General features: G+C 36.3%; 1 protein-coding gene across 2 annotated transcripts in view; it reads left to right on the top strand.

Moving 5' to 3' along the window:
- The window catches only part of LOC306847415 (zinc finger protein 385D-like), an 89,963-nt gene that overhangs the window by 61,862 nt on the left and 10,675 nt on the right, over positions 1 to 17,426 (top strand). For both annotated transcript variants that reach the window (XM_079381362.1, XM_079381363.1), the window contains 3 exons: positions 4,731 to 4,873; positions 9,575 to 9,685; positions 14,707 to 14,929. In XM_079381362.1, the coding sequence (XP_079237488.1) occupies positions 4,731 to 4,873; positions 9,575 to 9,685; positions 14,707 to 14,929 (477 nt within the window). The remainder of the gene's footprint in view (positions 1 to 4,730; positions 4,874 to 9,574; positions 9,686 to 14,706; positions 14,930 to 17,426) is intronic.

Raw genomic sequence — 17,426 nt, 5'->3', positions numbered from 1 at the left:
AAAGAACAGATTTTATTTTAAATATGAATCTTTTGTGACATTATAAATGCCTTACTTATTGTCACTTTTGATTAGTTTAATTCATCCTTGCTGTATAAAAGTATTAATTTCTTTCCAATGTTTTAATTAAAATGTATTTATTTACTAATACAGTATTATATACTGTATATCATAATTAATTTATAATAATAAATATTACATATTATTATATTTTATATGAGAAAATAATATTATTGACTCAAAATTTGCTCACAATATGTTTTTTATACTAAATATACACTTGCCGAGGAGGCAAGTGCTGATAATGGCTCATAATTATCTTAGATGCTATTGGTTTGCCACTAATATACTTGGTCATCAGTTATTTAGAAAGCCACCAAGATTTCCAAATGTGGTTCTTTATTAAATCTTGTAACCATGTGGTCACCGCTGAGGAGCCGAACATCAGCAGATCTCTGGTCCAACCCTGCACCATCTGAGCTGGTTCTGTTGGACTGACCAGGCTCGAGCTGAATTTGTGTGCGCTTATTAAAGAGCTCCGGTGTGACCTGACACACACACTGCAGCTAAACACTATGTGCTCGTCTCAACAGCACAGAATGCAGCTCTCTCTTTGTCACTTTCTCTTGCATCACAGACACATACAAATAGGCAAGCAAATAAAACGAGATATACATGTGCATACACACAAACACACACGCACATGCCTGTCACCTTCGGTTTCGTCTCAAGATGGACTCAGGCAGGGTTTGCTGCCGCAGGGTTTGTTTGTGAGTGTGTGTATGACACTGAGCTTAGGTTGTGTGTGCGGTACATGCTGTAGGCTTGTGCATTATGTAAATGGGAAGAGGGATGTCGGCAATGCCTTCATCCAAACTCTAAAACACACACACACTCGTACACACCTTCACATGTACACATATTAAAAAACATGTGCAGTGGGGTCCAAAAGCCACATTTGAAATTCTGGGATTCAACCTTAAAAACCTGGAAATAAACACAATTTCGAAGTTTTTGAGAAAAAAAAAATGTTTTTTGGTGTGAAAAGTAACAAGCATATTTCAGATTTTTTCCATTATATTTCTGTGACAGTAATTAAAGTACATTTTTGAGATTAATCATGTGACACTGTACAGACAGTCAGATGCTATTGCTTTTTTTTAAAGCTCAAGATGCCTCTTGGATCATCTCAACTCATGATGGAGAACATGATCATCAGATATGATGCAACTATGTGGCGTATATGCAGTTCAAGTGCAGGATCCCACTGCATACAATATCTTGCAAAAGTTTTTAGTCAGTAAGATGTTTTAGAACAAATGTATACTTTTGTTCTGTTGTTTGCTTAAGCATACCTATCAGAATGATTTCTGAAGGATCATGTGACACTGAAGACTGGAGTAATGGCTGTTGAAAATTTAGCATTGTTATAACAGGAATAAATTACATTTTAACATTATATTAAAAATGAAAACAGTCATTTTAAGTTTTTAATAATAATTCACAATTTTACTGTATTTTGATTAAATAAACGCAGCCTTGGAGAGCATAAAACAATTATTTAAAAAACATTACCGACCTCAAACCTTTGAACGGTAGTCTGTTCACAAGCATTTATATTTAAATATATAAAATGGATGTGTGAGGAAGTGAGTGTTGAAACAAAAGAGCAAATGAGGAAGGGATATGTGATGTGACATAGAAACACAGTGAGAGATGCCAGCTGGACTCTGCACTGATTTTGTGGCTATGTTTGAGAGGAACAGAGAGAGATGGAGGGAGAGAGAGATAGACAGAGAAGCAAGAGCAGCGGATTCTGCTAATTACAGCTCTCTGGAAATCATAATTACGCCTTTCAAATATTGTCAGGAAAGAGAGAGGGGGAAAACATCTTGTCTTTCTTTTTTTGCTCAGTGTTTTGTGGTCCGCTACATTCAACCACCAGCATATACTGGTGGTGGCACCATCTGAATTCAAAGCTTTATCTGTTTGAGGCCAAGAGCATGTGTGTGACGTTCATTGTGTGGACGTGTGTATTTCTAGTTGAATATTGCGTGCGTATAACCACTTGAAAAATAAGTCTGCCTTTTCAGGGCGTGCTGGTCATTTATTTTGAGCTGCATTGAATTAGACAGACTACACACTGTCACACAGACATTTCTTTAGAACATGAAAATGTGATGGAATGAGGTTGCATGAGGCTTTAGGACTGAAATGTCCTCACTAAAACATCTCTGAAGTGCTTTGTGTGTAAGTTTTAAAGAAATAGGAAATTAAAGATAGGTCACCCAACAATGGAGATTCTGTCATCAAGTACTAGCCCTCATGTCGTTCCAAACCCATTGGACTTTTTATCTTCCTCAAAACAAAAAAGGCTTTTTTGTGCAATGAAAGTGCAAAAATGGCCAGTAGTCTGTAGAACTTGGTATAATCTATATTCAAATATAAATTTAGGCAGTTATTCACTGATAATCTCTATTCTCTGGTAATCCCTATATGCACATATCAGATTGTGTTGTGACCAGTTATGAATGGAAGAAAGGTATGGAAGAAACAATGATATTTGACACCAGACCGGTGTTATTTTAGAATTATTCATGTACTATTATAGTATAGTGTGTACTAAGTTCATTAATATTTTGAACATACATATATACATACAAATATGAAGAGTTTATTTTCAAAAACAGATCAATATTACAAATTTTAATACAAATATTAATTTTCATAAATCATGTTTTTTACTGTGTTTTAATTTCTTAGTTAGCTGTATTTATTATTATTGTTATTATTATTTAATCAAAACAACCCAACTACAGTTTGATTGATATTAGTTAAAATGCAGGATTAAAAAAAAAATTTTAATGAACTCTTGAGTGGGCATTATCAGTGGGTAATATATACATTTTGGACTTTTTTACACAATTTTACTATGTCTTAATGAGACTTTTAATATAGAGTCACTTGGTCAATGTTCACTTTCATTGTATAAAAAACAACAGCATGAACATTCTGCTAAACGTCTCTTTGGAAAAATCACACAGATGGAAAAAACACAGATTTGGAAAGTAGATTATATTTTTGACACTTAATTTGGCACTACATGAATTTTGTACACTAAGGCCTAATCCTGACAGTTTGAGCATATCTGTGTGTGTGTGTGTGTGTGTGTGTGTATAGTGAGGTGCTGGCTGTGTGTTTACTTGCTCTAATAAATTGTCAGGGCTATGATTAATGTTGCACTTCTGTGAGTTGAAAGCATCAGTACTCTCTCTCTCTTTCTCACACACACACACACACGCACACAAATGTGACAGTTTGACATAGAATTAAATGACTGATATCAGGCCTCCGTGGAGTGTGTGTGTGTGTGTGTGTGTGTGTGTACACTGCACTGATTGATCTTTGTGGTAGGGTAAGTATCTATACGCTCCTAGATTTCAGATTCAGCCAACTGGAAAATGAGAAACCTCTACATCCCTGCTCCATTAGAAACATGATATCCCTGTAGACACGCACACACCCCATTAAAAATCTCATATCCCATGGTGTCCATTTCATTGAGTGAGACACAGTCAGTGTGGTCCAGTCCCACCCGATCAGTCAGATTAAGAGCATGTGTGTGTTTATATGTATGCATTATTAATGTGATCAATGCCTTTTCTCTTTGTATTTATCATTATTTATCCTTACAAACTCATGTGGTTATAGAACAATCTGAAGAGCAATAGGACAAGCAAAGCTAATAATAATAGTATTCTTAAAATATAATGTATCAATCTTTATCAGTCACAATCTGTATCTATATTGTATGTTAATATGTCCATGTTCTAGCTGGTTTGTAATATGTTTAAGTGTGTTAAAGAGTTTTTGTCTGAAGTGTTGGGATGATATTAACTGTGAAAATGCAACAACATAAAAGTGCAGAGTATGCATCTGAGTATGCACACTTTTATATAAAGTATATATATTAATTTAATGTATTTATTTTAATTATATGACATATTTTTTGATGTACTATATTTGTAGAGAGTGTTTTTTGTAGGGTTAGGCCAGGTTGTGGCACATTTTACAGGTTTCCCACACTCATGAAAAAAACTGGCAATATATTTAAGGGAAATTAAATTTTAAATTGTAATTTCCAGATGTGAAAAGTTATATAATTAGATTTTTTTAAAGGCATGAGATAGCCAGTAGTGAATATACTTATATCGAGTTATACATGAATTTACTTTCATTCTCTCTGAATTTTTAAAGCCTTAAAAAACAATCATGAACAACTTAAAATTTATTGTACAAAAGTGAAAATATATATTTAAAAAAATAAATAAATAATTTTTAGCTCAATATCAAAAAGTGACCAAGTTTATTTAACTTAATTTGTTTGTATATAGACATATATGTAAAGATCCAGATTTACAGACATTGCTTTTCATTCTCGATCTTGATGCACTGTCAGAAATTCTCGTGAGATCCTTTCGGGCTGATTTTGTTTTAGATAGAACAGATAGAACAATAATTGTAATCAGAGCAGTCAATGAGTTTTTGTGTCAGAATAATGATGGTTCAATCCTGGTTCACTGAACTGTCTGACTGTTATTAAGTATCTCCCTTCTCTTCATTGATCATGGTGTTTGTGCACTAATTGCTTGATTTAAATACTCTCCTGACGCTGGCCTGAACAGTGTCGATTTTCTCTTATATGTGTTGGTTGTTGTTGCTCTTCACAGGTACGACTGCTCAGGGGAGCCCCCTGCTGGCCTCATTACCAATGCAGGGTCGCCCGCTGCAGACCCCTCTGGACCTGAAACATTTCCTGCCCTTCCGGCTCAGTGGCTCCTCCCCCCTCAGCCTGTTCCCCAACTTCAACGCTGTGAGTTCATCAGCACTCTCGGTTTTATTTCCTGCACCTCACCTTCCCAAATGTGTCATCATTTAAAGTTAACTCAGAACATTTTAAAGGCATCGCGCTGGGTCCCAAATGTCAGCTCTAAATGTCAAGAACAATTCAGCAGACTGCAGGGTATTTTTAAAAGTGCAGAATGTTTGCAAAAAGGGCCGCTAAACAGAGGTGTATTGTGTTAGATAGTAATTTTAGATTTAAGACTCGAGCAGCGGCTCAGATTAGGATCTAGATTTAGTTTCAGACTCTCTGAGCACAGTTTTGGGGGCAGTGTGTGTGGAACAGGGTTATCTTTCTTCTGATATCCGCATTCTGGGCACACTCTGACACACACACCTCAAGGGTTATGTTCGTGAGTACAATGTTGGTCGACTAAAAATAATATATCTCAGACACCAAGGGCATGTCTTTATGCATATATGCACTGTTAATATACACTCTTAGAAGAAAAGGTTCTAAATAGAACCTAAAAAGGTTCTAGCAAGCGCTTCATATATAGAACCCTTTTTAAGGGTTCTTTGTAGCCAGGAAAAAAGGTTCTATATAGAACTTTTTAGGGGTTCCCATCATGGGATCATTCTTTGGATTTAATTTTTGTTTTGTTTTAATTAAATTTTAAGGCTTAAACAGCTCATATAGCTAATTTATTACTAGAAAAACTGAAATATCCATAAGCATAACACATCAAAGTTTTGTGTGACCATTTAAGACACTTTTATTAGCATTTACTGTGACAAACAATATATAACACAGCAATTCATAGTGCAACAGTTACAGAAATTAACATAAATCCAAGTTTCTTTATTTAGCCATACTTCATTTTTCATTTTTACCTGTCTAAAATAGCACTCTCTACGTTTTAGAAATATTGTTTTTTCAACCCCCTCCACTCATATATTTGTGACCCATCCAACATGTCAGTCACAAATATATGTTGATTGCTAAGAAACCACACACACACAAAAAAAAAATTGAATGGAATGTTAACTAGCACAAATAAATAAACATAAAGTTAACATGCAAAAAGATAAAAAAAAAAAAATACATTAATAAAATTAGAATGTGAAAAGTTTGTCTTCAAATAGTATATTAATGACACTCTTATTTTGCATCTCACCACCAGGTCATTACCCTTTACCTTAAATAAATGTCAAGTATTTTCTCCACATTCTCCTATAAACCTATAAACCAAGTAGTCTGACTTTTTTTTTTTTTTGGATGCTGCAACTTTCCCCAATTCTGTAACCCATAAAAGATGGTGAACCACATGTTTCTGAAAAGGGATCTAAAAGACTAACTATAGTATTGTTATTATATTTATAAGCATTAAATATTAATTTTACATTCCGATAAGCATTTAAACAATAAAGCCAAAGGACCCATGACAATTTCAGCACTGGGAAGGGCTAAACAGTGCTGATTGAAATTAAGTGATGGCTTTTGGATGCTCCATACTGAACAAAAAGTAGATAGCAAACAGATACTTCTGGCATCTCTGTGTTATTGGTCAGTGATGCATCCATTTTGATGCTAACTCTCTTTGCGATGATTAGGCTTGACATCCTAAGATGGGGATACAAGTCAGAGAAACATTTATTAGATCTATGAGAGTATAGTACAGCAGGATCTCTCTCAATTAAATCAAATCTTAAAACTTACTTGAATTAGAGAGGAGTGTGGTGTTTTCATCTGAATGTTGCTGAACAAACAAGTAATGCTGCACTCCAGAGTCCAGACCTGCAGTGAGAGTGCAAAATATTTATTTATTTATCTATCTATCATAAGAACCTGCATGATAAAAGGTGGGGGAAAAAGATATCAGTAACTTCAGATTAGCTGATTGATGAGTTTCAGTTGCTGTGAGGAAAAAGAAATACTGTACCTTTTGTGTTATTGTTTTGCAGCAGGTTGGTCATGTTTCCTCTGACTTCCACTTTTCAACACTTTGATAAGCTGGTGGTAAGACTTTAAAAGTGCTCTCTGAGTTAGATGAACATCTACAACCACCAAATACAGCGTGTTTAGAATAATATACAATTACTTCAGCACAACAAATAATTATATTTTACTATACTATAACTGCAAACACCAAATACTCAGTTATCCACAGAAAAAATGGAAACATCTCCATCAGCTGCTTCTCTCTTTGTTCTTCTTGGTTTGAATTCATGTTTATAGGCAGTCTGACGGTGATTTGACCGAAACTTTGTTTCATCTTTTCCTATAACGTTACGTATAGGTCCAATACAATCTACAGGGCAAAATAAAAAATAAAAATTACACAACATGAACTGAGTGACTGAAATGTGCCGCTGTGCAGACGGGACAAAACTGATCAGCACATAGATACACGGTCAAGTTGTATGCTGTTTATTTCTCACATAGAAACTACAAACCAAATTTCTACAAAATATCCCCTATAAATAATGCAAAGCATCATCCTACAAACAATTTCATAATTTCATTAAAAACACAGAAATACTCAATGGTCACACACCTGACTCGTTTTTAACCATGATTTCAAATGTAACTTAAATTGTGCTAAAGTAGAACACTGTCTTATAGTAATTGGTAAATTATTCCAGTTATTAACAGCCCTTACAGAGAAAGCTGAACGACCAAAATCAGTAGCTCTAAAATTCACTGCACAATCACCTCTAGACGAAGCTCTAGTTTGTCTTATATTTTCAGTACAAGAAAAACTAATTCCTTTAAGGGTGAGGGTGCAAGATTGTTAACAATAGTCAGGTGCGAGTTCTGTTTTTGATCAGATCACTCTGTGTGTGTGTGTGTGTGTGAGTGTACTACAGTGATAAATGCACCTGTCTCAACAGCAAAGTAGCTGTCAGTGACCTCTCTCCTCTCTTATCCTCCACTGCTTTCCTGTGCTTTCCTTACTGCTCCTCTCCTCTCCTCTCCTCTCCTCTCCTCTCCTCTCCTCTCCTCTCCTCTCCTCTCCTCTCCTCTCCTCTCCTCTCCTCTCCTCTCCTCTTTACAGCTGCTTTAGTATGCTTATCTCTTCTCTGTTCTTCTTGTCTCTGCTTTCTCTGTTATTCACTTTACTACTGCTTTTGTCTTATTTTTTCTTTTCTGTTCTTGGGTCATGTCATCTAATATCATCTAATATTAGCTATGTTTCCATCCACCTATTTTTGTGTATGTTTGGGATATCACAAAAAATGCTGGATGTAAATGCCAAGATGCGCATAAATTCTAAAAATGTACATTAAAATGTATGCGCTCAACTAAGTAGGATCAATTTCTTATCCGGTAAGAACTACGAAAAATGCATAAACTATGATGGAAATACTTTTACCGAATTAATTCATTAATGTGCAATTTTTCTTCGTGATATTTAGTGAAATTTAATCAGGAAGTGACAATTTTGTTCTTTTCAACTCACTGGAGGAAAACGGTGCTTTATTTGCAAATGTTTTATGCAATATTCCAAATTTGCGCATAAGTTTAATTTGTATCTTTGGATGGAAACATAGCTATTGTCCCCCGGTGGATTGAATACTTTTCATTTCATGACGTGTCGTCTCTTGTCTCATCTTCTGATGGTTTTCTCTTCTCTCTCTATCTCCTTCTCTTTGCATTTTTTGTTGTCTCATCTTGTCTCTTTTATTTTTTTCCTTTTTATTGCTCCTCTTCTCATCTTGTATCGTCTTCCTATTGTCTCTACTTTTCGTCTCATGATGTGTTGTCTCTTGTCTCATCTTCTGATGGTCTTGTCTTCTCTCCATGTCTCCTCGTTGTCTTCTCTTCCTAGCTTGTGTTGCTTCATCTCATCCCATCTGTTAATTTCTCTTTTTTCTCACTTCTTTGGAATTTACTGCTTTGCTTCTTGTCTCATCATTTCTTTTTTGCCTCTTTTCATCTCTTCTTGCTTCTTTTCTTTTGATTTTACTGCTAGACCCTTTATCTTGGCTCATCTTGGCTCATCTCTTCTTGTCTCATCTTTCTCTTCTTGTCTCTTCTCTGCTTGTTTCTTCTCATTTCTTCTTGTTTCATCTCTTCTTTTGTTTTCACTACTCCTTCTCATCTCTTCTCTTCTCGTCTCATTTCTCATCTTTTTATTGCATCTTTTCTCTACTCATCTCATGTATTTTCCTCTTGTCTTTTTTTATAATTTCTAATTTTTTTCCGGTTTCTTTTGTCTTCTGCTCTGCTCATCATATCTCCTCTCTTCTCTCATCACTTCTCTATGGTGTCTTCGTCTCTTGTCTAATTTCATCTCATCATCTCTTTCATTCCTGCATTAATATAATATGCTCCACCATCTCCTGACCCTCTCCAGTACTCAGAGTCAACAATAGGCGGCTTCATCAGACACATACACTCACTGACACACACACACACACATTGACCTGGCAGCGTCCCAGCCGGTCAGGGATGACTGCGGATGAACAACAAGAACATTCTTGAGGCTCTAAAACAAATAGACGTGCGACCAGCTGCAGAGTCATTGTGATGTGGTGTGTGTTCCCATGTCGAGGGGTGTCAAGGGAAAGTCCCTCGGCCCCAGGCGTCAGGTTCAGGGTTGCCGCTGGGATGGAACGAATGTGTTTGAATGAGCAGAGAGTGAGTCTGTTGATTCGAAGTGATTTGTATAATTTTTTTTTTTTTTTTTCAGTTCATTTTAACTTCATTTTCTCACCCCTCCCTCAGATGGACCCGGTGCAGAAGGCTGTGATAAACCATACGTTTGGTGTTCCTCAGTCCCTGAAGAAAAAACAGGTCATCTCATGCAATATCTGCCACCTGCGCTTCAACTCCACGGTTAGTGTGTAGTGTGTGTGTGTGTGTTTTACCCTCCGCATTTGTGATGACAAACAGTCAACATCACACTGGATGGGTAAAAGCTGTTTCATCCCTTACAGCATTTATCCGCTTTCTTTCTTTCTTTCTTTCTTTCTTTGTTTTTCTCACTTTGTCTTTGATAATGTGAAATTATCACAGTCCCTTTAACATCCCTCTCTCTTTCTCTCTCTCTCTTTCTCTCTCTCTCTCTCTCTCTCTCTCTCTCACACACACACACACACAAGCACACACACATTTAACTAGTTAAATGGTACTTCCCATTGACTTCAATTTTATTATTATAATTACTGCAGACTTACTGTAACCCAATCCCTGTTAAGCAATATAAGGCACTATATTGAATACAGTATAGCACAGCCTTAAGTCTCTCATTGCTTATATAAAATTGGTGCTACATAAAATAAAGGACAGACATTTTCATTTAAATATTTTATTGAAATATGTTCACCCCAAAATGAAAATTCTGTCATTATTTGTACTTCTATGTCGTTCCCAACCCATATGCTGTTCTTTTTCCATTGAGCACAAAATAATCTTTTAAGAATGTTCATAGTTATTTTGCATACAACATTTCATGGTGATCATGGCTGTTAAGCACTGTAAAAGTGGTTCATATGACTCATGTGCTATATTTTGAGTCATATTTTAGCTTTGCGAGAAAAATTAGCCAAAATGTAGGTCGCTGAAAATCTTCCCCTCTGCTGCAGCTCATTCACATTTAGTTGTAACACACAAGACACCTTTATTGGATCTCAGGATGTGTCCCAGTGAAATGTCCCAGGAATATAACTAAAATACCAAAATTTCAGCCAGTTCCTCAATCAAAGCTAGTACATTAGTTAGGAAGACTTGAAATATAATGTGTCATAAGAACTACTTTCATAGAATCAGTCTTAACAGTCAAAATCACCAGCCACTCATCCCTTATCCATTTTTTGTTTGTTCCATGGCAAATAAAAAAAATCATACAGGTTTAGAGTACAGCTTTTTATGTATGTTTATTATATGCAAATAACTTGATCCAGGAAGCTTTAACAGTCTTTGTTGTTTCTGGCAAGTCCAGTGCTGAGTTGAGCAGCGTGTTTGAGTGGAGAGACGATCCTCGCAACTGAGATGATGTGCATGAAAAATGAAAGCATGCTTATCTCCATTGCCAGATTCATGCTGCTTGTGTTGTCATAAAGAGTTATGTCCCACTCACTTTTAGTGTCTGTCAGCCTCTGGGTGACACTTGATCAGTTGCAGGGCAGTTTGCAAGAATTTTGATGACTGTATTTTCATTTTTGGGGGTACTGTTCTGTCACTCTATTGCTTCTGGGTTTTTTTTGTTTTTTGTTTTTGGAGTATATAAGGTGTAAGGTGTATATAATACACACACACACACACACATATATATAGAGAGAGAGAGAGAGAGAGAGAAAGAGAGAGAGAGAGAGAGAGAGAGATGCTATTTTTCCCTCAGAGTTCACACATTCACACAGAATATTGTAACTCCAGTGGGTACAAAATTATAACTGGTAACGTTCACATTAGTAAATAGATAATCACCAGTGCATCTCACATTAGCAAGGCATCAAAACACTTTTAAGTGTAACATGCGAGTCACATCAATATTTTAGCCATGAAAATGAACCTGTGCACTTAATCAATGTGTATTTGTATGTTTCTGAAAGCTGTGGAAAAATTATTGAATAGGACGTCATTTGTTGTTCTTCTGTTCAGTTTTCACTGCTGATAAGGGCATTTTTAGCCAGATATATTCTGAGAGAGAAACCCAATAGAGTTTTCTCAGTTAGACGTCTGAAAGTCTATCAATTGCTCATTAGTTTCCCACTGCTTGTAGTTCACCATACAACACTCTTATCTCTCTGTCTGTCTCTCTATCTTTTTGTTTTCCTGTTTGCCTGTCTGTCTGTTTCTGTCTGTTTTCTCATTTTACTCTCTCTATTCTAACATTCTCTTATTAGCTGGTAGAAATATTAAATAGGTGGTTGAAACAGTGTGTGTGTATAGTGAAAGATTATTGCAATTTCACAATTAAAAAAAAAAAAACAATTCCACAAAACTGTTTTCTATTGTTTTTATGTAAAATGTAATTTATTCCTGTGATGCAAAGCTGAATTTTCAGTATCATTACTCCAGTCTTCAGGGTCACATGAGTCTCCAGACATCATTCTTATGTTATTTGCTGCTCAAGAAACATTTCTTATCACTGTTGAAAATTCTGCTTAATCTCTTTTTTTGTGTGGAAACTGTGGTAATTGTTTTCAAGATTCCTCGACAAGTAAAAAGTTCAAAAGAACAGCTTTTATTTGAAATAGAAATCTTTTGTAACATTTATACTTACACTTTTAATGGTAGTGTATATCGAGGGGTGAAAACCAGAAGGGCATAAGTGACATTTCACCAACTTTACAGGAGAGCCAAAACAAAAATTTTACCATAGTTTGATCTGACTGTATGTACTGATTTCAATTGTTTATAATACAAATTTGTACACTCATGGATGGCAGTACTTTTGCCAGTAGAAAGAGCTCATTAAGAGCTTTCATTTGATGTATATATCTACATTTCACCAAAAATGTCACTTACGCCCTTCTGGTTCTCATCCCTCGATATACAGTATACACTGATCAGGCTTAACATTATGACCACTGACAGGTGAAGTGAATATCTCTTCATCACGGCACCTGTTAGGGGGTGGGAAATATTAGGCAGCAAGCGAACATTTTGTCCTCAAAGTTGATGTGTTAGAAGCAGGAAAAATGGGCAAGCATAATGATTTGAGCGAATTTGACCAGGGCCAGAGCATCTCCAGGACTGCAGCTCATGTGAGGTGTTCCTGGTCTGTGAGGCAGTGTGATGCTGGGAAACCTTGGGTCCTGCCATCCATGTGGATGTTATTTTGACCACCACCTACTTAAGCACTCTTGCGGACCTTACACACCCTTTCATGGAAACAGTATCCCCTGCCACAAAGGAAAAATGGTTCAGGAATGGTTTGAGGAGCACAACAATGAATTTGAGGTGTTGAATTGTCCTCCAGATTCCCCAGATCTTAATCCAATCGAGCATCTGTGGGATGTGCTGAACAAACAAATCTGATCCATGGAGGCCCCATCTCGCAACTTACAGGACTTAAAGGATCTGCTGCTAACATCTTGGTGCCAGATACCACAACACACCTTCAGGGGTCTAGAGTCAATGCCTCAACGGGTCAGGGCTTTTTTGTCAAGTCAAGTCACTATTATTTGTATAGTGCTTTTAACAATGCAAATTGCAAGCTGGGTGGCTTTACAGCAGCTTTACAGTATTTAGACGGGGAAATAGTGTTGAAATAGTGTCATTCTCCTCTGGCCAGACAAAATCAGCAGTTTAAATCTAAGCTGCAGCAGAGACAGATAGTGCAAAGGACTCATCTGGTTCTTGTGGTCTTGTCCCGATGGCCGTCTAGGAGACAGGGTCTTCACTGGGGATCAGTCTCTGGGGCTCATCTAGTTGTCCTGGGCTGTAGAGGTCATCTCTAGGTGCTGATCCACCATCTGATCAGCAAAATGATGGTATTTGCTACCATCTTGGCAGCAAAATGTGGACCAACACAATATTAGGAAGGTGGTCATAATGTTATGCCTGATTGGTGTATATGCACACATAGTTGTGTATGTGTGTATGTGTGTGTGTGTGTGCGTTTGTGTGTGTTTGTGTGTGTGTGTATGTGTGTGTGTGTGTGTGTGTGTGTGTGTGTGTGTGTGTGTGTGTGTGTGTGTGTGTGTGTGTGTGTGTGTGTGTGTGTGTGTGTGTGTGTGATAGAGAGAGAGAGCAGGAGTGTGTATGAACATCCTTCCTTCTCATCTGTTCTGAGCAGACAGAGTTGTCAACTCCGTCCCCGGATGAGGGTCATCTGCTAAGTACTTAAGAAGATTTGAGCGGGTTGATTACTCCCTCTGGGCCCACAGACTCATTTCTGCACTGATATTAGCCCGAGATTTGCTTGATGAACTGGATGTTAGCTTTGTTTTGCAGGTTGAAAAACTTTCACCAACTACCATTCCATTTGCAATTTAAAATGTTATTTCTATGCTTTTTAACCAGTGTTAGTGTCATTTTCAAATCAATTTCAGTTTTTAAAATTACTTCGGTATGCAATAAGGGATTCACAGCTCAGCATGTCAACAGCTCATGTTCGCTTTAATTACATGCTGATTTATTACCATACAGACATCTGGATTATGGCTTTAGATGATTGCTGGAGTCTAGAAACATTTATGTTTTTGGCTTGAAGAGGTGTTGTACTGTTAGTCGACATATGTGTATGTCTTTGAATACATCACAATGCCAATCACTATCTCTCACACTCACACACTACATTTATCAATAGTGTAATTATAAAGTGTGTTTCAGTTGACACCTGCAATTGTAATTTGGGCCCTCTGCTAGGCATTTACTCTTATCACCCTAATGCAGACTGTCCATACTCAATGTGTGTGTGTGTGCATAGACACTCAAACATATATGCACATTTCTGTTTCTGTGCATATGCATATCTGTTGTCTTGTAAACTATGAGTCAAGAATTTTGACCCACATACTAATTAGTATATATTTTCCAGATTTAAGAATAATTGTAAAGAGACCAAAACTATTAAATTTACACGAATTGCAATGTATGTAACAATGTAATGCCGAAATAATAGTCATAAAAATCAAAAATGTCTTATTTGCTTTAGCCTCAATAGCAATTTTACACACCCTGGACTTCTCTCCAACTTTGTGAGGTTCATAACGGGATGTTTTTATGGTCTCATGTATGCTGGGTACTTCATTAGTGTTTTTAGGACATTGAAATGTATGGGGAAAAACGGTATCTTGCTGAACTTCACATAAAACCCCATGACTGGAGTGAATGTCTGCATGTTTCTGTAACCGTAAGAAGTTCTATAAAGATTTTGTATTCTTTTCACTTTTTCTGTCTTTCTCTAGAATCAGGCTGAAGCTCATTATAAAGGCCATAAACATGCTCGTAAGCTGAAGGCATTAGAGGCTCAGAAGAACAAACAGCAGAGACGACAACTCGACATCGCACATCACAACCGAGACAGAGAGAAGGACCGAGAGAGGGACAGGGAGAGAGACAGCAACAGAGTGAAAACGAGTGCTCTGGATCCACTTCCTGCCCTGCTGAGTGACACTGCCATGGAGGAAAGTAAGTGAACTCAAAGATGATTAACCTCGTGAGTGGGTGTTTTCGTTACTGCATGAAACATGCCCTGATGCGATTAAAATGTGTTACAGACAACAACAGCAACATATTTAACTTCTGTAATCTGACATCTCTCTGAGTGTGTCAAGAATATTCAGCTTCAGATATTGTATTATGATTGTGAGCACACAGGTAATATATATATATATATATATATATATATATATATATATATTACTCTTTAAAAACATCTTGATAACATTATATGCAAAGAGTGAAAATCTGGGCCAGATATACAAGTGTTAGTTTGTTACTGCCTCATGAATGTCTGGAGAAAACAACTTTTTGTTATGATTATGTAGTTTTTTTACTTTAGTCATTTTATTTTAATATGTATTTAGAAGAATCATACATTTAGCTTGCTTGTAGTTCCTTCACTGCTGTGAATATCCTCCAGTCTTGCTCTTCGTGATTTGTCCTGTATATTAAGGGGATTTCATTTCTGACTGAAGGACTTGGATTTCCTCTTGTTACGCGGAAGTGCTGTGACACAGAGAGCAGAACAACAAGCCGACAGAGAGCTTTGAGCCATCCCTCTCCAATAATCTCTACCTTTTCATCCCTTTTAAACTCTTTCTTTCTTCTCCTCTGCCCAAACTCTATAGAATATGATTTGAAAGGCAACCCGAATATGGGCCCAAAGGATACGAGAGGGAGGGAGTCAGAAACTTCTGCTAAGACCTTGAGTATGAAAAAAAAAACAAGTGAAAGAGAGAGAGAGAACTAATGAAAGTGGAAGGATAGGGCAAAAAGATAAGAGAGCAAGAACACCAAGCTCATCAAATCACGTTTTAATATTCGGCCCCATTCATGGTGACACAACGGTGAGAGGGAGCGTACAATCAGAAGTGAAGAAAAGGAGAGATTAGATAAGAGAGAACAGAAAGCGAGAGAGAGTTTAAAAGAGCTACAGAGATGGAGAATGAGAAGATTAGCTCTTGCAATTTTGTCTCAAAGCTTTTGTGTTTGGATTAGCTCTCATGCACATGCCAACACATTCTTCATACCAGCTCTTTGCAAAAATACGAAAATTGACTTGCTGGTCCAGGAATGTCTAATTGGTCCTATAAAGGACGATATTTGGGTTCACGTGACCCCAAACTGAGCAGTTTTTAGGGTGTATTTAAGTCACATTGTTGTGTTGAAAAACTGCTAGTAGCATTGCTTTTTTTGGACTACTTTTTTTTAGTTGGACTACTCTTAACTTGACACTGCATCAGATGCATCTGGAGCGACACTATTAGCATGCTAGTTAACGTATGATTTCATATGTATTACATTTGTTATGTGGACTTCTACATCATTAACAGTTGTTTTTTTATCTATTTTTTATATAATTTACTATATGTCTTCTGCCCCCTGGTGGATCATCTATGCTCTTGTGGATTTAGAAGAACTTTTAAATATTATTTTCAAAATGGGCAACATGTAAAGCATGTTTTGTGCTGTGAAATCTTTGCTTATTTTGATAAAGTAACAGCAAGAATAACTGAAATATTGGCAATAATGTTTCATAATGAATATTTACTGGATTTTAGCAACTCACACAATATTTCATACATTATTTAAAAAATCCAATTATACCACTTGAGGTATATTTATTTCAGTCGTAATTTCATGACGTATTATGTGCACCACAATAAAAATAATCATCAATTAATTATATATTTTATGTATATTTGTCTGTATGTATATACTCTTTTGTTATATATATATATATATATATATATTATACTATCTATTTTGTTATATATATTTAACATTATTTATACATTTGTACAAAATATTGTAAATATTTTGTAACAAACGATAAAATAATATTTTATTAAGATGTATTTAGACTAAAAACTATATACACACACACACACACACACACACACACACATTTATATTTATACAATATATTTATAGTATATATAATATATTTATATAAATATAGTATAGTGTAGTAGTGTGTGTGTTGTGTTTTTTATTAAGAAAAAAATTAGATCAACTTGTCAACATCGCTTGACTAGTGAACCATCCAAACTTCAACATACGTGCATTTAGTGCATCAATCTGTTACAATGCAGTATTTTGGTCACTGATGGGTTAACACTCTCATTTAACGGATAGCACACTCTTAAACCCAGTGTCATCTCACACACGTTCACACACACGAGAGCTAATCACTCAGTGGATTTTGAAATGCTCTTATGCTAATGCGCACATACACACAGACACACGCAAATTGAGCTGATTGCCTGATGAAATTAGCAGTGTTCTGTCATTAAGCTCGCAGCTGTAGGGGCCAATCACAACTCTACAAGCATGTCAGCTGTTATTAACAGTCATAAGATGCCTGAAATGGAAAGGGAGGATGGGAGGGGGGTTCTGGAAAATTCTAAAGGAAGGAGTCCATTTTATAACAGCTATTGAAACACTTTCTTGCTGTCAGCTG

The sequence above is a fragment of the Barbus barbus genome, assembly GCF_936440315.1.
Source record: "Barbus barbus genome assembly, chromosome: 3".
Classification (NCBI taxonomy): Eukaryota; Metazoa; Chordata; class Actinopteri; order Cypriniformes; family Cyprinidae; genus Barbus; species Barbus barbus.
Note: the sequence above shows the minus strand (reverse complement) of the source record. Positions and strands in the feature narration are given on the sequence as shown.